Consider the following 22,228-nt stretch of genomic DNA (forward strand, 5'->3'; position numbering starts at 1 on the left):
CACACACATAACAAAGCTATACACTTAACTCCTGCTTCTTTTTCTTTAGCAGATTACAATGTAATAATTTGTGAATTTAGATCAGCTCTGACAAATGACCAATTCGGGATTAATTAGCTTAACTAAATCCAACAAAATCAGAGCAGGCTGCCAGCAATTGCTGCCTGCGCCACCTTGTTCTCTTGCTTATTTAATGGAATGCATACTAAGTACAACACATCTGCCTCAGTATTATCCATATTTAATAAGGCTGTGCTTTCACAGTATGTGCTGCCATAACTTGTTTTCACAGACTGTGGTTTACTGCATGTACTAGTACCTTAATCTTAATTCTGAGGCTTCCCGGTTTGCCATGAATGTATTAATAAATATTATTAGTTATTACTTTAATATTAACACATACATTACTTCCTAAGCACATAGTTACCAGGCTTTTAGTCTATATACCAATAGAATAATTGAAATACAAATGATGTAGTAAGATATGCAAGTTTGAAAATCGTGTAGGGTGCTGTATGATACACACAACAAGATTAGGAGTGGCTGCCCAAGAATGGACTTACAGGCCGCTCTGCCCTTGAGCAGGTGAAAATCTGCTTATATTTTACACAGAACCTTATCCTATATATTTTTTTAGAATATACTGTAGAGTTAAAAAATTATAAACAGCATCATGATCTATGATATATTACCTATCAATATTTTAGCTGAACACTTTTTCAACATGTGCAATGTGAAAATATGCAGACCTCTTAAAATCAAAACACTGACAGCTATATACATTCCCAACAACAATTCTGCACAAACCTCAATATAATCAGCAAACTCAAGCAATTTACTCAAGGTCATTCACCAAGGTGTACCTCGTTTCCACTATTAAATATTCTACCTAATCCCTGTTCTGTCAAGTGTGCTCCCCTTGTTCTTGGCATGTTCATCCATCTCATTTGAGCTTCTACTAACTGCAAGTTAATCCAGTGCTTGGAAATAGAAACAATATTTGGTAGTGCAGAAAAATCCATAATAAACCATTTTCTACAGAGACAGGAGCACTGCTATATCTTTTGGATATGATGGAAGTAAAGTGGTTCTTTCACAGTTGGTTCAGATTGGTAGATTCAGCAGATTCAAGAACCACAGATTCGAATACCCATCCCCAAAAGGCTCATCATGCTCTGGTTTCCAATTCATAAACAGATAACAAATGTACTTTATCTCATGAGCTTTTTCTCACCAATTCACTGAGCTTCAAGCTACATGGATCATCTATAGATGCTATTCAATTCCCTGTCGTAGTTACTGTGAAATATAATACATCATTTAAAATTGTTTGTATTTAACGTATAAATTATCCAAACATCTTGAGCCCATTAGAGCAACTGTATTTATGTAAGCTACAGAAAACTAAGTATAACATGCAACACACGCACCTAAAAATAAATCAGTCAAACAAGCAGACAAAACAACTACGACATAAATATGCAGAGCAACATATTACTTAGGTCTAATTTGCATGGCTTGTGCTGAAAAAGACTTGTCCCGCTAAACCAGTAAATGAATAATGACAGACACCACATACCACCACCCCCATCTCCCCGGGGTGGGGGGGGGAAAAAAAAAAATTAAATTTTAAAAAATCTTTACTCACACAATGAAGCTTCGGAGGGAAGATACAGCTAGCCTGAAATCTGAATGATTTATTCGACAGCACATGCTTTTAAAAATGTAAACTGTAAGAAGGTAGATCTAAGCCTTAGCCACGTTCTCCCCGGTGACCTGCATAATCAGCTACCTGCATGTCTTCATCAGGCTGACATTAAATCAATATGTATACATTATTTTCCGTGCCTTTTTTTGGTACCTTTTTCTCCGACTGCTGTTCTGCACTAAAGCGCGAGAAACATTGAAAGAATAAGGACACAAGTCCTTCAGAAAACATTATTAATAAAACATTTTCTGTAAAACATGGTTCCCAGTTGCTTTATACTTGGACTGAACTAACTCTTTTCTTTATTCCAGCCCAAAACAAACTGAAATAGAAAGGATTATCCTGTTGAAGAATCCAGCAACTGCTGTTGAGCTGCTGACCAGCAAGAGCTGGGAATCCTGCCATATAGCTACTGGTTACATACTGTATACCCAGCTAGTAAATCAAAATGTACACAGGTTTACAACAATTACATTAATGAAAGGGTGTAAATAACAATAAATTGATTTTTGGTATTACAGTAAAGGGACTTTAAATTGATAGTTTTGAAAATTTGTATTTTTGTTGTGACAATTCGCAAGATATACATTTTTTGCAGTATGTACTAAGGGAAAATATGTTACTGAAGACAGCCGTAATATTCGAATTTAAATAACTGTTGTGTCATCTCGGTGAGATCTCTACCATTGCGAGAGTCGTGCAACATTTTTTCTAATAAATAGCGGGAAGGGAGTTGTGGTTTGCTACAGCAGAGGGTCCCAACAGTGGACACCGATGAAGATGGGAGGCAAAGAGGTGTTCAAGTGATCTGCATTTTCTTTAATAAACAGTGATGTTTAATTAACTGTTAGCCTGTTTACAAGTAAAAACAAAGTGTCCTCTGTTAGGTGTGGTGAGACAGGTGGCTCCAATTCAGTCCCCTCTATGATGTCCATAGGCATCCCGCCACATATGGCTAAATTACAGCGTATACAGCACACCACAATTATACTTCATACTGTGCTGGGCCTGTATTGAAGCACTCCTCCACTACATATATCTGCCTCATTATAACGCTCCTCCATCGGTTGGACTTAGTACAGGTGTCAGTATCCACACCTTTAAATGGTAGCCAGTGTCGCCTTAAAACAAATACATATAATCATAATCAATAATATTAAGAATGCTAATTTTTATAGCGTCTTTTATGCATCACAGTAACACATACAAATACATAAGCAAGTAATTATGCTGAAATGCCAGTGTAAAAAAATATGTTTAGTCTTGTTTTAAAAATAGTTGTTTTAGTCACCATCACAAACGCAGTATTTGAATTTAGTCAAATTAAGCCCTACATCTCAGTTTTCCTTTTCCATAAGAATGTTATAAATGCGGCTTTTTAAAAAATTTGAAAGTCATGAACTGACCCAGGATGTCACAGAAATTTGTTTTCAAGGCTTGTACATGCACACTGCTTTTAGAGAAAAATAGATATTTGGGGGTTTGCCTCAAAAATGCATTGAGCGCAACTGGCAATGCATGAGAAAAAGTGGACTGGGATGCCTGCAACAGCTGTCACAGTCCCCTGAAAGGACCCAGAGGCAGGATAATGCAGGGTGGACAATAGTTTGACCACTGCAGGGATAGCATGGCTTCTCTGGGGGACAGGCTCCAGGTCATCTTTTAAATCAGACAGCAGCTCAAGAATTATGTGGCTGCCTAGACTGCATCTTAATTTGGTCTTCATTTAAACTGAAGAGGGCAATGCGGGTACAAAATACACTTTCTCTTCTCATCCTACAAATCACTCATTCTTGCTGAAGACAATGTCTCCTTGCTGCAATCACAGTGGCCACGGGATAGTGTTTTTCATACTGCCTTTTAAAGGTCTGCTAATTATGACTGTTTAAAACATGCTTTCAAAAGTTCTTAAATTGATGCAATTGTAAGTGTTGCAATTGCCGGCAGCTTTCATACATCTCATTATAATATTTGAGAACCCTCATTTGTATTACTTCTACCCCATTTTTGGGAATTTGTGTAGGAACGCCCATAATTACATATTCATCTGAGGCTAAACTGCAAAGAAAAACTGTTGCCGCAAAGCATTCCCTAAAAAGTTGCTAACAGCAGTGTGCTTGTTTAGTATATTTCACCCTAGACTTCCGACTTGTTTCCAACTGGTTTACTACTATTTTGGCAGATGCAACACTTTAGCTGTTGCTTCAAATTGAAGGGGACACTATTCTACAGTATGTAGAAATTGTAGCTAGAATGTTGATGGTCAACACAGACAAGACAATATATAGAAGATATTTCCTATCAAAAAGTTTATTGGTGTCCATGTAATTTATCAGCATTTTTTTCAATATAATAAAATAAAGTTTATTCTTAAATATGTATTGGATTGTATTCATAATATTTACCATTATCCTCATAATTTTTGTTGGAAATGTGTTATTTTTGGCTTGAATATTTTTCTATTTTATGTGTGTGAATAAACGTGTAAATAAAACTAATTGCAAATAGAGAGAAGTTGAAATGTGATTTTGTTACAGTTTTTATATTATTTTGAACAAAATTCCTAATTGTCAGGTGATTTTTTTTCACCTTCTACAAATCAGATATCAGTAACTGTGTAACAATATTGCAAGTTGCATCTGCTGAACTGCAATGTTCAAACAGCTTTAAATAAAAAGTAAGACTCACTTTATCCATTAATATTAAGTTGTATCAAATGAAAGCCTTTATTTGAGAAAAACGATACTGAAAACACAACTTGGGAACTTAAACTTAACACACTGCTGCAGTTTAGCATGAACGCTGTAATGCTTCAGCATCGGTAACAAACCGGCTTTTTTTTTTTTTTTTTTTTTTTTTTTTTTGTAATTTCTAATTTTAGACTATACTGCCAATTGATCATTAACTACCAGGAATGGAGCGATTAACACTTATTTACTTGCCTATAAAAAAAATAATTCTGAAAAGAACCGATAAGGAGAATCTCCTTCACAATATCCCACACCGGGTCCACATTTATTTTCGCCGCATTTTTCAAAGATTTTTTCGCCAACAAAGAAGCTGGTCACATGACTTTTTACATCACTTTCATTGGCTGATTTATTCTATGACGTAATGTAACTTCTACAAAATTGATACAGTTGCTTGCAACAAAGTTGCCTGAAACTTGTAGCTTGCACATCACTTTATACAAAAAAGTAAACCTTTCTACATTTTTCTAGCAACATGTAGACTAGTGTCCCCTCAGCTTAAGCCTCTTGAGCCACCATTACAAGATAAATAGGATAACAGTCTCACAAGCCCCATTGTTTTACTGTTTCTGTTATTGTTTTTTTTTTACTTTATTTTTACTTTGCAGAGGAAGCCCATCTGCAACGCAACTGTTCCTCTGTCTATTCACTTCCTGGGTTAAAGGTAATATGAACCCACATGGCCTCACATTGTTTATCTACTGTATAGCACCCACAACACACATTATAGTGACAGTAGAAAGCTAAAGTGAGGTCTCACTACCTGTAATACAGGAAGACATATCTTTGACCTGGTTTAACAAAACCCGATTAACACTAATCTTGGACTGCCTTACCTATGATAACATTTGGCCTTCCAAGATTAGAACTAAGCATGTGAAACCAGCTATTAGTTTTGCGACAGGAAAATTGAGTCAAAGTAAAAAAATAAAGACTGGTGAAGAAAAAGTCTGACAGCAACACAGTAAGGGACTTGAACATTAGTTCTATGCTTAGTATTGGTTTTCACACCTTTCTACAGTTTCCAGATGTACAAAAATATCTCCATAGTGATATATCTGCATACCATTTATTTTTCTTTTAAATCAGTGACTAATTAAGTCTTATGTCATACTTACAACGTTCCTGCGTCAAGCTAAATTTGTTGTACTTTTCCAAAGCTAGGCTATTTCAATTATATTTCTTCTCCTCACTGCAGCAAGTCCCCACACAGCACAGACGTTCTGAGGGCGTGCGGGCATCCTCTGATCTCACATGCCTAAAACCAGAATCGCTTTCACGCCAAGCAAGCCAGAGCAGAGGTGGGCGGGCTACTGATCCCGGAGAACAGAGATCAGCCCTGCTTTTTAGCCAATCTGAATGTGCCTGGTGTCTGGCCAGTAGGGTTCACTGTTGCACGATTTCCCATCCCCCAACCCAGGAGCATCAGAGCCAATGTGATGCCCCCTTCAGACTCCCTAGCAATGTTCAGCCTCTTTGCACAGCCTGGACGCAAACCGAGGCCGACTCATCCTGCGCTCCCAGCGGCAGCACTTTAACTGGATGAGCCACTTATGAACCAGATATACACATTTTAGTCTAAATGAATACACTCAAGTCAATGAATATGCCTATGCCTTAAGGCATAACTTTGGTATTCCAGTTGCTGTTGCTGTTTGATGACTGACATGCTAAACAATTAAAAAAAAGACTTTGAAAAGTACTTGAAAGTAATGCATTCTGGGATTCAACTTTCACATGTATATTATACTAAAGTGTAGCGACATGTTAGGTATATAGCTCCTGTGTTTTTAATCATACAGCATTGTCTGATTTCTTTTACATGTCAAATGTTTGATTCAGTATTAAAAGGAGAGCTTATCAAAATCATTTCTTACCTCTTATTAACCCAAGCAATACTGTCACAGCCCCAGCCCCTCCATTTTCTTCAGTTTAAGTTCTTTGCTTGTGTTTTGTACTTCAATTTGGAATATGCATATATTTCAAAAGACACTGGACAACACTAGACCAAAGGTTGCTTCTGCTTCCTTGTACCTAATCCCTTCATGTGTTGCAATCCAGACACACTCCAATGGCATGATTGCAATCAAACCATGTGACCTACTGTACAGCAAAGACAAAACAGTTCACCTACAAGGCTATATCTGAAATATTAACCTGTCCTGGAACGTGTTAAAACCTGCAAATAACCAATCACAATAGAAGAGAGTAATAATGTTAATAAATCTAATAAAAGGTCATTGATCTAAAGGCATTGGCTAGATAAAATACACAAGAGCAGAAGTGCATGACAGACACGATTTATGTAATTATTTCACAAGCAATAACCCCCTTTAAGAATGCAGCATTAGACCAAATGAGGCCCATGAGGTCTAAAGTACAGACACTATCATCACTTTAGAGATGTTAATAAACTCCTTCTCCCCGGTCTTGTGTCTGCGGGTAACCTGTAAATACTGTATGCAAAGATGGGTTAGTGATTTCAACAGCTGGGATGTCCACAATGTGTGAAGTTATTTTTAGCCGGTACAGTAGAATGCAGCCCACAACAGCTTAAAGGCACTGCTGCAGCAATGTGTTTTTACAACTGTTACAGCAGATCAGAGCTACAGATCATGTTCTTATTCACATGCTGTCGTTCAACTAGTGCGGTTTCAGGTGCAGAAAGCCTAGTTCAGTTTGTCGTAATATGCTAGAGTGTTGCACAAAAGTGAGCTGGGAAAAGATTTTTAAATATAGCAATGATTGTTAAGTACAGTATGTGAATTTAAAACTTATGTTTCAAAATTATATTGAGGCCCTTTTTTTGTTGCTATCTGCAAGGATTCTGCAGGATATGCAGAGTTCTGAGAGATGTCCACACATTTGATGTTGCTGGTTTATTGTTCTACTCTGTGCAAGAATGTTTGGGTTGTTCTGTTCTAACCGTCTTTGTCTTTGACTTCTTTATTCCTATTAGAATCACCAAATACACACAGTAAAGGCTAGACAAACTAAATGGTCTGTACACTGGTAGGATCAAGAGCTATCTAGAGCATATCTGCTGTAAATCAGGTTTCCTTCAGTACATTTCTTCTATTGCTAGCAATGCAGTGCATGGCTCTGACCACTCTACAGACCTGTTGGCCGTTATTAAAAGTCTCAGGAGATAACAGGATCAAGAAAGTCATAGAAACTTAAAGCGTTCACAGTTCCCCCCCAAAAATGATAAAAAAAGAAAAAAAAAAACTGTTAATGTAATAAATGTAATATGGTGTTTATTTTCTCTGCGTAATCTCTTTTGGGGTTTAAGTTTTGTGTGTGGGGAGTTGGTGCTAAAGGGAGCTTTCACAAAGCCTAAAGAAAAGTGCAAGACAAACACAAGTAAGGCCACACATTAAAAGCGATTGTACAACAACTGTGCTCATTATTATTAATGAGAACAAGTCGGTTTCAGGTTTGCATGTTATTAGATACAAATCTAAGGTATAATGTTTATTTGTAAAAGTTAACCTGTTTCTCTCAGTGCATTAGACAATGGTTGCAGTTTTTTTTTTTGTCCCTCTGCCTTTTCCTGACACTGGTGTTTGTTCGATCCTGCATTTCCCTCACAGTCCAACACTCGGAAACATGTGGGTGCGGAAATTGATTCTTACACCTGGAGGTGCTTGTGGTGGTAGGGTGTTCTGGCCAAATGGCTGCTTTCTTCAAGGTATTGTCAACAGCTGTAATTGTGGGGTAAAGCTGGGGAGTGTACTTGAATTTCATGCATAGTGACATTTAAATCAGCCAAGTGAGTATACTGGGGTCTAAACTGTTACCCCCCACCCCCCTGCCAAATGGTGATTTGGTGTATTCGCCTCATTTTTCTGATGTAAAAACAGGTTTTGTTCACAGTTATGAACTTATACCCTATTACCTGTATGTGATTAATGGTCGATACAAGTGGCATTCATTGAACCAGTTTGTCAATACTTTTAATGTGTTTCGCTTTTCTACGGGCTAAGTGTACAGTTATGGTTTAGATTTCCATCGCTCGACATCCCACCCATTTTTAGATTTTTGTTTCTGTATAGCAATATTTATTTATTACAAAAAGCACTGTAACTTCTGAAAGACACCAACTGTATGTAAAGGGATGTTTTTTTTAATGTTTTTATTGTCTCATTTCAGCCTTTATATTACTTCATTTTAATGCTTTAGTTGTATATTGCTTGCGGTCCTTGACTGTTTAGTGGATTGTGTACACCTGTCTGATGTGGTGACTTCAGACTTTCAGTGTCAGTCACTAAACTTTCCAGTTAAACCTGTCTGCAACAAATAAAGCAAGCCAGCAAGCCAGCAGATAAGCAAACACCTATATGAGATAATAATACACACCATGTTTTCTAGCAGTGATGCAGTGAGCCAACTGATTCAGCTTCGACCATAAACAAAATAAATTGACCAGCATGGGTGGGAGAAAATACAACACCACCCCTGACTATTCATAAAACAAGTGCTGATTCCTTGCAGGACTACATGACACAGTAGAACCAGAGGTAAGTGCAGATGTTGACAAAGTGTCATCCACAGTAATCACGGAAGAACATAACGTGCCACCATTACTGGACAACTCTTTCTTTAGCTGTATGCAAATTAAAAGCTGCAATAATTCTGCTTGGACTGAAGTGTAATCAATACCTGCAGCAAAATACACTCCTATTGTCCATAACAATGTCCCAATTTTGGACACCTCTCCCTTACCGTGACGCATTCCCATCGTTATCGTTAAAATATATCGGATAAAAGTCAAATGCAATCGGAAATCTCTATATGAGGCTAGGAGTGTATAATTAATGCTAGTGACGCATAAGGATCCTAATTATTTAAATGAGGACCCTCAACAATCATCATGACCTACAATAACTGGTCACAAAACTGGAAAGATCAGTAGAATTAGAAAAAAAGTGTTTTTCTGCAAATATAACCTGCGTGCTGTGTGCAACTATTCAGCAACAATCATAGGAAAGCAGAGGGATCTCAGTGTCTTCACCAGAGGCCTGACAGTGACAGAGATTGACATTGAAACACACATAAAAGTGATATTAAACAGCCAGACAAATTAAAAGCAATAAACAGTGGCACCTTATAAGCAACCCTTTACTGTATGAGCTATCTCAAGATATTACCATCCAACATTGGTACCCATTATCAACCAACATTTTAGAATCTTGCCTTGTTTTGTTCCTGCACACTAAACTGCTCTTACACACTCCTCTAACCCATTGCCGGTTCATTTTGTAAATCTATGTCTCGTGTGCTGCTTATACAGAGTGTTTGGTTCATACGAGTAAAAGTGCACTATATGTATTAAAACAACACCATTGATTCGACTTTTGGCAGGGAAGGGGGTGATCTGGGGACCAGCCACAAAACAGGCCTGGCGGTTTATAATTTCAGAGGACCCTTACAATCCCCAGTATCAACCAATTGATTAAACTGTACCAGCATATCTAATCACAAGTACAGCCACATTTAAAAGGCTGTCTATAAAACGTTTAGCCTGTTAAGCCCACGTTAAAACAATAACAGGAGCGCAGTCGGTTCCTTCACTAGCTTCCTAAGCCTTTCACTTTAATAGGATTCATATCTGGCTCAGGTAAGAACTTAAATGAGTTCAGTGGCTTCAGCTCAGCCACAAGTGGACATTTGTTCACATCACAAAACCACCGCACAATCTGGCACAATCTGGCAATTTGAGTGATGCCAAGGACAGGGTAGCAGGGAGTGTTCAGGGCAGGATTTACATGCTCTTCCTGGTACTCTCCTGGGATTTTTCTAACATCATGTCTATACCATTGTCTCTCACAAATACAGTACATTAGTAATGTCATGTTTTTTCTTGTAAAATGTTATCAGTCCCCGTTTTACACAGCTTTGCTTCCTGAAAATATAGCTTGAATGTGAGTTACCTATTTGACTCACTTAGTGACAAATCTGAATGCAGGTTTCAAGTGAAGGTCGGGGAGGGGGGGGCTTTAGTTACTATAGCGTAATACCTTTACACAATGTAAACTTTATGCACAATAACTTTACAGTATAAACTTTACATGTCAACATGGCCACAGCCGAGTGCACGGAATGCTTAAGTATGGAAAAATGTAGCAAAAAGACACCAAGGAATTCCATTTCCATTTAAAATTGTACATTACTGTGAGGCACAACTTTAAGTCTATAACTATAGTATATTAAATCTTGAGAACCCAATTACATTAAGTTAAAATCAGGAGTTATGGATTATGGTTCAATACTGCCATTTGATTCTTCTGGAAAAAAAAACAAAAAAAAAAACAACATTCTTGCAAAATTAAACATCAGAAACTCTTTTGTGTGCATTTGAAAGCATGAAAGCATTCAGATGAACCACACTGTAAAAATCTGTTTTACAAACAGTTCAAATATTGAACCAAATCTAGTACTTGAAACATACATTTGCAATGACTCATCTTCAACAACACATGTTTTATTGCATGAATATAATGTTGCGTTATCCCTCTAAACATATTTAGATTTCAGAGAGGAGCTGGTGAAATAATATTCCTTTTTTAAATAAAAGATTTAATCTTTAGACATCACAGCCTTCTCATAGTGCAGTAGGGAATGGAATAGACTCAGGCTTGCTTGTCCTATGCTTACAAATAGCTTTTTTCCAGATCTGTGCCTGAATGTATATTCATTCAGCACAATGGCCACATCATTCAACCTCTGAACCCGGGAGTTGCTAGGAAACGTGAATAAACCCTGAACCAATGCAGATTTGGCGGTGCATACTGTGAGGCCATTCAACAACCTCTCTGTGGTGTCTTCAGGCTTAAAATATTCAGGATTTATTTTCTTTTTCCTTTTCTTCTTTCTTTTTTTAAGTAAACCGATTGTCCCAATTCTAATCTCTTGCAGCCCATCTCTCCTGCCCTGATTTCTAGCTGTTATCCAGCCACAGCCCATACACTTTATTTTATTTTGCAACTGAAAAGTCAGAAAGGTCAGGAAAATAAGCACTAAGGTTTCACCTGACACTTAAAAAGCACTTATGAAACTGAAATGAAATCTCTGTTTTAATGAAAAGTGCTCTAGGGTTGCATACTGCTGGGGTATCATATCCTGCATATGATTGAAAAAACCTGGAAGGTTATGATTGCACTTTGTTTCCCTAAAAACATCCAAGCCCCAAAAAAAAACAGTCCTTTCTTTTACAAAGCATACAGCTCCTCCATCCCACCCTTTTCATTTCGAGAAGCAACTCTGACCATACTAATGACAGTAAGACTTAAACCATTAGGCAGTGAGACACAGAAAGTTCTGAAAAGCCCCCTTGAGTTTGAAGACGCTGTGGCCTATTTTACACTTGCTGTTCTTTCAGAAAGTCAGTCATTCACAGCAGGGTTTTGGAAGTATAAAAACTAAACTTTTTCAAGATTTCTAAAAGATCTAGTATATACAAAAATAATTTAAAAAAATTATGACTGAAATGTGATTGACAGCTGTTAAGTGAATGGACTGATTCCAATTTAAAGCTATTTCAAACAATGACATTATAGCATTCAGTAAACTAAAACTATACGCATGGTTTAAATGCTATTAAACCGGTGTTATAACAAAAGCATATGATACTGTATTTTCATTGAGCTGCTTTAATAAACGACAAGTCAGAGCGTAAAAAGATTGGGAGAGATTGAGGAGTCTATAAACTGTAACTACCTTTCCATGAATTTAAAAGTCTACATGTTTCCCTAAAAGAGGCACTGCTCTACCCTGCAAAGAGGCTGTTCTGAAGACAAATCACCACCTGGTCATTTGAGTATGTGGATACATGATACCTGCGCTTCATCTGATTAGAGTGTTTGAACACAAAAAATGTGAATGCTGTTGTTACATATGTAGGGAGTATACATTAGGAACTACAGACCCATCTGCAAGTGGACACTGTAATCAATTTGTTCACCATAAATGCAGGAGCAAAAAAAAAAAAAAAAAAAAAAAACAGTTGAGCTTTTCTTCGCCAACCTGACTTTTAAATTATGCATGCCATGCAAAATAACTACATTTCAGAAATATGAATTCATTGCTTTAGTTTTACAGAAACTTGCCACTAAGGAAACAGATGCCAGATTTTTTTTTTTTTCTTTTTTTTCTAAAAGAGTAACATTTCACCTTGTTTCTAAATGTTGGCATGGCACACAGAAAATCAGCATGCGGTCGTGCATGTTCATTAGTCATCTGGATTAAGCTGCCAGGTTTTTTTTTTTGTGCTGAGAGGGACCATAATATTAATGTACTCACTGGCTAAAGCTATATTTCTGTGGCACCTTAAGACATTTTTCTGCAGTAATAATTATACTATCACATTTACAGATATGCTATTTTTTATCCATCTTTGTAGTATGACTATTATATAGCTGTGCTTGGTCTGAAAAGGGGTTTTCCCGTAACCATCTGCTTAGCAGTTTAAAAAGACATAAACAAAGACTGGCAAGCCAATGAAGGAAGAAGGGTATCCTAAAAACCTCATTGATATTTGACACCATTTAAATAAATATCCCACACAACATTAGCATGGCCTGTGAGGGGTTTAGCCCTAACAATGTTTTTGGGTACCTACACACAAGGGAGCTTCCTGCCTTCCCAGTCTAATGTCGTTCACTCTCTTTTTTGATTATGGTATATATACATATTTCTAGGTAAATGAGCACCCTCTCATTAATTATGGTATTCCCATTATCTCTACCCAGGAAAGACAAACCCAGAAACCTGCTGCTAGCCAGTTAACAATCAATGCATTTATTAATGCAAGAGGAAAGAAAGAATGGATGCGCTACAGAATTGGTTTCAGAACCCTAGAGATTAATTTTGTCTACTGCAAAGAAAACGTCTGATGATAATGGTTTGGATCTTACTGACAAATGTGCTACAAATACCGCGTTGAAAGGCCCTACTGGGAAACTTGCTGGGTCTAAAATGGAGGATGTATGTTTCTTTTTTTTTTTTTTTGCATTAGCCACATTTAGCCAAATTGATCCCTACCTTTTCTCATTGTCTCTGAACCCACCACACAAAATTCCACTTAAATAAAGACACCACCTTCAACACATACAAGCAGAACTTTCCCATAAAGCAGAATAACATCGAACCAACCTGATGTCATGTATCCTCGAGACCCCTGGGATATAAAAGCCGGTGGGAAATGTTTGTGCAGACGGTAGTCCTTCTCGCTGCGGGACCTCATGCGGTCAGAGGCCCGGTCAGAGAAATCAGAGCTAGGCCAGGCTCGGCGCAGGGTCGTACTCCGCGTCTTCTTCATTGTGACAGAGAGGGGCTACCTGCAGCTTAATCCCTTCGCAGCATTAGCCAGGCCCCACAGCTTTATGCTATGTTAGCCCTGGAAGATCAGAATAGAGGCATGGCGGTAGGGAAATCAAACTGGCACTCACACACACACACACACACACACACACACACACACACACACACACACACACACACACACACACACACACTACAAACACACTACGGCTGCTGGTGCTGCAACTGCATTAGACACAGAGAGAGCCGGTTTTGGATCCCCTTCCTTTTTCAATTTTACACACGTCCCACAATGCATTACACTTCATTTGCAATAAGTCCAGCTTGTGGCTTCCAGATTCATATGCAAGAGGTAAAAAAGAGGGGGGGTGGGGGGGTGGGGGGGTCCAGAGATTTGCAGCGTGAAAAGCCCAGGGATTCAAACAATAGCCCGATTCAGCACAGGAGCGTTTAGCCAACTGTGAGCTGCAACACAAAAGGCCCAAACAAATTAAAAATAAACTCAGCCTTTTGGCTTTGACCTAAAACTAGGCTCTCCAGGCCGCTGAAGGGAGGCAATGTCAATCTTTGTCGCTGTGGGATCAAGGATAAGGCTTCTTTCTGGATGCAGAGGGGTAAAAATAAAAATCCTCTTCTTCACCTGTCAAAATCCAATCAAAGAATCAATGATGCACGCTGAGCCAAGACACATTAGTCAGGAGGCAATCTTCGTTTTAACTGCCATGCAGCTGCTGCTCTTAGCACACACACAGGGTGGATGTACACTTGTGTGTGTGTGTGTGTTGGTGAGTGTGAGAGAGAGGCTCAGAAAACATGTCCTGGAAGCAATTTATTCCTGTGAGATCCAGAGCTAATGAAGTCTGGGAGCCATGGCTGAATGTTTTCTCTGCTGTCATTCGCCCTCCTCTCCTTTCAAGATATTTCTCAGACACTGGCTCTTGCTTCTGCAGGCACAGGGAAGGGCCGGATTTGAAGTGGTTACAAATGCTTGGATTAGCTCAACCGATAGGCTCCTCCGCTGCTTGCTTCTACTGCCTCTGCTGCTTCTTTTTTTTCCTGAATGACTCCCCTGCCTCTGAATACAGCGAGCAGCTAGTGAAAGGGGGCAGGAAATGAGTCAGCCACCCAGTCCCATGCTAATCAAGAAGCTGTCTTATGTTAGACACACTGATCCTGTCAGGCTTTGCATTTTTATGTAAAACACCCTTAGGCTCACTCAACCCTTGGTTGTGCCCCAGCCTATAAGCAGCATTGGTATATTTACATACAACGCTGTACACTTTTTGAACAGTCCCGCCTCCCGCTTCAAAACAAACCCTCTTATCTCCTCATTCAGAGATACACACAGCCTTTCTGTTTCTATTTTTTAGATACACGCAATCCATGTTCACACAGTCCCCAACGAAGAAAGGCAAAGTAAGGGTCACCTGGTGTAGCAGCTGCAAAGAAAATTCCACTAGAAGTCAATTAAACTGCTCCTTCCACAACAGAAAACCAGAAATAGTTTGCTGGCTACTACCAACTGGCTCTGCTACAGCCAAGGTCTGCATACTCCCTGCGGATCAAGTCTCCATAGAGCTGTTACCATCCTCATAGCCACTCATTCCGCGACAACAATGCATCATAGTGAGAAAGTGGGAACAGATGTTTTTTCAGGCTAGGCCACATACTAGCAATTTAAATAAAAAATAAAAAAAGGGGGGAGGGGGCAGTGAGATTAGGATTGTACCGTACTGCCCAGGCTGAACATGACTTAAAATGTGAAGTTTATATAAGTAACGTGTGTCAAATGGAAACAAAAAAATGTAACATAGACCATAGTACAGTAAAGTCGATATGTGCACAGTGTATGGATATATGAATGGCTTGTTGTTACATGATTTTTACTGCTTTTGAGTAGCTGTTTATAGAAATGTTTTTGTATCAAATCAAACTATATATATATATATATATATATATATAAGTATATATATATATATATATATATATATATATATATATATATCCAAAAAAAACATATTGAGTTTTTACCTACCTGCTTCATTCTAAATGTACGTTCTCTTGACGTACCCTGCTTAAAAAATAAATGTAAAAAAAAAAACATGCCTGAGGCACCTCTCCATTTAACTGCAAAGTCAAAACTCTGAGTAAAAAAACAAATCAAATATGTGGGGAGATACAATGCTACATATACTGACACTCACGTGCAGGGTAGCCACGTTCATTCAGCCCTGCTTGTATACCGTTTACTACACGGGTGAACTGCGTAGCACACAGTAATTGAGTGGCTGGTCTGAGAGTTGAATCCAGTATCTCCTGATTCCCTATCCTTATTTGTAACGTTAAGGCCACACTGTGACCATCTTCAGGCAGTGTCTTGCAAATCGTGACCTGTAATGATTAATGCTGATCAGGCATTGCTCTTCATTGAAGCAAGTGTCTATGATTCACTGAGCAAAGTAAACGTCTATCAAAGAGTTACAAATGTTAGAATGCAGCGGAACGTTTTTTCAGCTTTAAGAGGTCAGGGCTCACCAAGCTTTGATAATGTAGACCCCCACCCACGTTGCATTTTCCCACCAATTTCTTCTTCACAATGGACTTAAAAGTAAAAGTGAAGTTTAAAAGTAAAAAAAAAACAACAAAAAAAAAACTTATTTTTTGGTGGGTGTGGTGTGACTATCCATTCTACAATTGTTACGAATGGATAAACTTTCCAGCATTTTCAGATTAAGAGCCATCATTTAAAACTGGTCACTAGCAGAATGTACAATTTGGCTACCAGAAAAAAACAACCCAAGAGTTCTACAGAAGCCTTTATTGGGTGGGAGAGGTTTATCTGCTGTTCTGATTCAATACTTTATAAACTAGTCATATTCTGGTTATTAAATTAATAAATGAATGAACTCTAAACTTTGTACACACACAAACAACACATTTGGTTAACGCTATAAACACTCAAAAGTGTTACTTTCGAAATTCAAAGATTCAATGACAAATGTTCTAACTAGTCTTCTTAATTCCTTAAAAGAAACGCTTCTGATTCAATTTTGCAATGTTTCTTTTAGTAAACTGCTATAGATCATTCAATCCCTCTGTGGCAGGCTGGCGAGTGGATAGAGGCCCAGAGACAGACTGCAGTTCAAAAAAATAACTATTTTATTATAAATAAACAAAAATAAAGTGCACACGGGCAAAATAACAAATACTCAAACACAAATAAAGCAAAAACAAAACTCACAAAAATAAAGTTTCCAGGCTGGGCAATGCCTTCACTGGATTCAAGAAACACAACCAAAAAAACCAACCTGCTTCCTCAGCTCCCTCTCCCCAAATGAGAAGCTGAGGCCTCCTTTTATATCAGGTGGCTGGGCGCTGATTGATCGTTAATCAACCTAATCAACTAATCAACCCCAGCCACCTGAACATAATAAACCCAGGCAGGCAGGGGAAGTTAACCCCATCCCTGCCAATTTAAAAAGGGCAGAGCTTTGCTCTGCCACACCCTCCTTCTGATATTTAACTGGTTTTCAGAAACATTTTTAACAGGCAAGTTTAAGGTTTTAAGTGGTGTAAATTACAGACAAAAAGCAGGCTTGCACACAGAAACATATTTGTTGTGCTGAAAACTGTGCTCCTTATACATTGTTAGAAGATACAACCTGGAGTATATACTGTACCCCCCTCCCTCCCTGCTCTGCCCCAGTACTTGTTGGAGGGTAGTGTATAATTTTGGATTCCCAAATTTAAAATTAAGTAATAGTATCACTGGTTTATTTAGTTGTAGTCGAGACAGACAGGCGACGTTAAATAACTTTATAGGAAGTTGTTTTTATATAAAAAAAGGAATAAAGTCAATAGAAGTGCTGTGTAAGACATCTTATTTTGATTTACATTTACTGAAGTTAAGCTTACCAAATATTTAAATGCACACAGTTTATCACGAATTAGATTTTTTTTTTTTTTTATTGTAAGCTTGCAGAATAACTATTGTTGGACATATTTTTCTTTTGATAAACCCAATTATTTATTAAAGGTTTGACTTTATTCACAGGGGTTGGGCAGTTAATGGAGGTAATGTTGACACCAGAGATGATAAGATTAGAGCCCATGAAGTGTATTACACATTGTTAAAAACGCAAGAGCCTCTGCTTCGTTATTCAACCCCCAAAACTACTCTCTGTAGAGTCTTCTATTTTTCAATTGCAACAAGTCCTTTCAGATTTCTTCAATTTAAAAAAAAAAAAGTCTACAGGAAGTGGTAACCAAGGGGCGAAAGCAGAGGATGGGTATTTATGCGGGATAATTCAATTTTAAAGTCAAAGCACTTACATATAACAAAAAAAACAATTACAGTTTAAAATAACCTGGTACAACTGCAAACAATGTTGCATAAACCTACTTCACATAAAAAAAAAATTCCAACTGCAATCTTTATAAATCCATTCACAGGCTACATCCGAAAAGGTGTTTCTTTTTACTGCAGAACGGAAGCATGGTGGTCATTTCCAAGCAGGACTGCGGTTCCTCCTAAGATAGTTTCAGATCATATTTCTCCAGGTCATGTTTTGACACGGTAGTGAGTGACGGCAGAAGTGTTATGCTTTTGCACACCTGCTTTATTTCACAGGCAAAGATGTCCATGAGCCTGCCGCTAATGAACATCATTTTGAAAACAATCCAATAAGAGATAGAATTCTCGATTATTTAGCATCAGCCACATGTTAAATAATCCAGTGTCCATTCTTCTCTGGCGTTGCCAATTTACAATTTGAAGTCCAACTGTAAAAACAAAGTTTACTCTCTTTAGGGACAGCAGTGGGTATTTTGGAAACCAAGCTGGTTACATATATGACCTAAATGGAGATTGACCACAGGACCCCTGGTCCTAATCTGAGGGCTTTGCCTATTTTGACAGCATGGCAGCTGTTGAAATATAAGAACATTAAAAAGCATTTTAACATCCAGTTTAACAAGATGAAGTAAAGTAATGGAAACTCAAAATGGTGACAGATTTTATATACCAGGGAGGAAGGAACATCATGTTTTGTTTTCCATAAAACTGGAGACTTTGAATAACTAGTAGATTTTACTGCCTATCCAATAAATCAGTAGCTTTTGCAGTCCTCATTTTTTTGTATATGGTGTTCAGTCAAGTAAATATAATATAAAATATTTTTATTGAACTAAAAACATGAAACTTCACTTCCCCTTTGTTCTTGTCTTGGACTCAAATGTAAGAGTTGTAGCCAAACAGTCCAGTTCAGAGTTATTAATTAAGGTAACAACTAAGATTATCATTCCATTTAGTTGATTCCATAAAAGAGTAAAAATAAAATAATACAAACAATTGCCAAGATCATTCCTTACATCTGCGTATTGAAATACCAAGCTGTATAACTATTTTTGCCCCCAAATGAAACACTTCTGTGTTTTAACTGCTGTTTGAACATAACTACAGATAAGCTGTGCAAAAGCAACACAGTAATTATCATATTGCTGTATATCTGTCTGTTTTTGTATATAAATTGTGTATCTAGGCAATTACATATTTGAAAAAGACCCCTATATTTGTCTGTCTTGAAGTCCTAAACAAATCCTTAAAATTTAAATATGTATATGTGCTGCATATTTTAATTAAAATCATTTTGTCACAAAAGTATACTGTTGACATACTAAAGTTTAAACCACCAGAAAATCTATGACCTGCTTGTAACACAGCTGCTATGAGATTCCCATCTCTTTGTGGTAAACAATGCAGTTAGCGTAGAGTGGAGGAATATCATAATATTAAAAAAAACAAAAAAAAAAACATTATACAGACACATTCCCTGATATAGTGCTCATTTGCTTATTGTTTTAGGTGAGTTCTGTCAAACTCGTTAGCATTTTTGAGTGGTGTGTATTACAAAACGTGAAGGCTAGTTCATACTTCAGATGTCATCATTTCTGGCCGGAGTTGAGGGTCTCCGACCCTGTACAACAAGTCGGAATTATGTCATCTACATGCGTCTTTTTTGGAAAGTCATACAGCCTTTTCTCATGCATCTGAAAGCTGAAATTGCATGGGTCAGATGATGTGAAAAATGTCAACATTTGCTGCATGGTCGTATGTTGGTAACCATCTGGAGCGAGACTTTGAGGAAGTTTTCGCTATATCCAATTATTATTATTATTATTATTATTATTATTATTATTATTATTATTATTATTATTATTATTTATTTATTTATTTCTTAGCAGATGCTCTTATCGAGTGACTTACATTTGTTCGAAGGGAGCAGAAAGGTCAAGACAGCTGTAGGCGAGTTTTGAGTTGGATGCAAGCAGTGATAGGGAGCCAGTGCAGAGAGTGGAGCAGCGGTGTAGCGTAGGAGAAACTAGGAAGGGAAAGGAGCGGACGGATGGCAGAGGCAGGGAGGCTGGCCAGGAGGGAGTTGCAGTAGTCAAGGTCGAACAGCACCAGGGCCTGAACTAGGAGCTGAGTGAAGTAGTCGGTGAGGAAGGGGCGAATTCTGTGTATGTTGCTGAGGAAGAAGCAACAGGAGTTTGCCAGAGTAGAGATGAGGAGATGGAGGAGTAGAGGGTGACACACAGGTTCTTGGTGGATGAGGAGGGAGAGAGGGTGGTGGATTCAAGAGTAATAGACATAAGAGAGATCAGCAGTGGGGAAGGAGGAGGGGGGAAGAAAAGGATGTCTGACTTGAAGAGGTTGAGTTTGAGATGATGTGAGTGCATCAAGAAGGAGATGGCCGAGAGGCAGATTGAGATACAGGAAGAAATGTCAGGGTCAGAGGGGGGAAAGGAGAGGAAGATCTTGGTATCATCAGCACAAAGATGATACGAGAAGCCATGGGAGATGAGGAGACCGAGGGAGCGGGTGTAGAGAGAAAACAGGAGGGGTCCTAGGACTGAGCTTTAGGGGACACCTGTCGAAACAGAGCAAGAGGCTGAGGGTGAGCCACGTAAGGACACCTGGTACGTGCGATCAGCAATGGTCAAACCTTTTAACTGTCATTCTAAAATGCCTAAAATGTCTCACACTGTCACATACCCGCATCTCTCTAACTAATGTATAAAAAAATTCTCCCTTTCGGATTCTCTGCCTGTTGAGAGGACGGATACACCAACAACGTCGTTTTTGATTTTTTTTTAAACCTCTTGTATAGAGATACAAATTCAGCACATCTACTTAAATGACAATTTAGGGACCTTCAGAAAAACTCCTGTAAGACACTTGGAGGAGATATCTAGACTGAAACCCACTGGTAAAAATAAAATTCTAAAGTAGTAATGACGAACATACTTTAGCCAATTACCTACATAACAAATATATTTTAATTACAATTTTAACCCTGGGTCCCCACTTACAGTTTCACCCTGAGCTGAAGCTTTTTTTTTTTATCTGTGAGTTCTTTTCAGCTACAGTTCTTTCATTCCATTTGCACTGGGGATTGGTGATGGGGGCCAGGTTTTGAACTATGTAGCAATCTTTTCTGATTTTATCACTTGTGCTTCCTGTTTTGTTAGTAATGTGATCCCACGGTCTTCTGTACATTGTTATGATACATATGGAGCAGTGTTCACCTCAGCAACATATCAGAGCTATGTGTTTATAGTTTCATGCAGTATTTGATCCCCAGGATCAGTTTTTTCCAAAAACTATAATAATCCACACAGCTTAAGTATATGGAAACAACAAAAGCACTAGATCTTAGTGTCTCAATAGTCTCCTAGACCAGGGTTAATGTTTTTTGTTTTTTTTTTTTTTTTTTTTTTTTTTTTTTTTTTTTTATGTTCTATTTTTATATTTTTTTTTTTTTATATTTCAATCATATATATATATATATATTATATATATATATATATATATATATATATATATATATATATATATATATATATATATTATATATATATATATATATATCCTCCATTTTCAAAACACATTATAAATGAAAGGCTTTAGTGTCTCTTTTAAAGACTTGTTCCTTAAGGTGCTATTGCATGGAAGGCAGGGTCCCAGTCATGCCGAGTTGCCAATTTCCCACAGGCTGAGGAGTAATGGTCTGAGTTTGGCTGGTTCACATTTACATTCCTTCATCTGACCCTTGTGGTCATGCGTCTCGTCAAGGCCTGATAGAGACAAGTCAAGCTGAACTCTCGTCTCTAGAGTTCCGAAGCTTGGCAACATCCACTGCTGAGGTTCATCGAGTGAAAACTGGAGAAGTGTGTTACAAAGGTGACACTCACATTGAACATTTCAAATTGAGGAGAAAAAAGGAGGGGGCACTAAAGAAAATGTAGGCCTACGTGTAATACTATTCATCTACAAATACAGAAACACCATATACCAAGGAGGAGTGACTGTAAACAAATAGTATGGGCTTTCATGATGCCAACATAAAAAGATGCAAATTACAATGCAGTAGCTCAGCCTATCAGTGAC

At 37.9% G+C, this 22,228-nt stretch overlaps 1 protein-coding gene across 2 annotated transcripts in view; it reads right to left on the bottom strand.

The window, feature by feature from the left end:
• Positions 1 to 22,228, bottom strand: part of LOC121320546 (storkhead-box protein 2-like) — a 91,064-nt gene that overhangs the window by 39,024 nt on the left and 29,812 nt on the right. The window contains exon 1 of one of the 2 annotated variants that reach the window (XM_041258969.1): positions 13,612 to 14,847. The exons of the other annotated variant lie outside the window; for it this stretch is intronic. Coding sequence (XP_041114903.1) covers positions 13,612 to 13,777 — 166 coding nt within the window. The 5' untranslated portion in view covers positions 13,778 to 14,847. Of the gene's footprint in view, positions 1 to 13,611; positions 14,848 to 22,228 lie in introns of those variants that run through there. 2 annotated transcript variants of the gene reach the window in all.

The sequence above is a fragment of the Polyodon spathula genome, chromosome 1, assembly GCF_017654505.1.
Source record: "Polyodon spathula isolate WHYD16114869_AA chromosome 1, ASM1765450v1, whole genome shotgun sequence".
In the NCBI taxonomy this organism is placed as follows: domain Eukaryota; kingdom Metazoa; phylum Chordata; class Actinopteri; order Acipenseriformes; family Polyodontidae; genus Polyodon; species Polyodon spathula.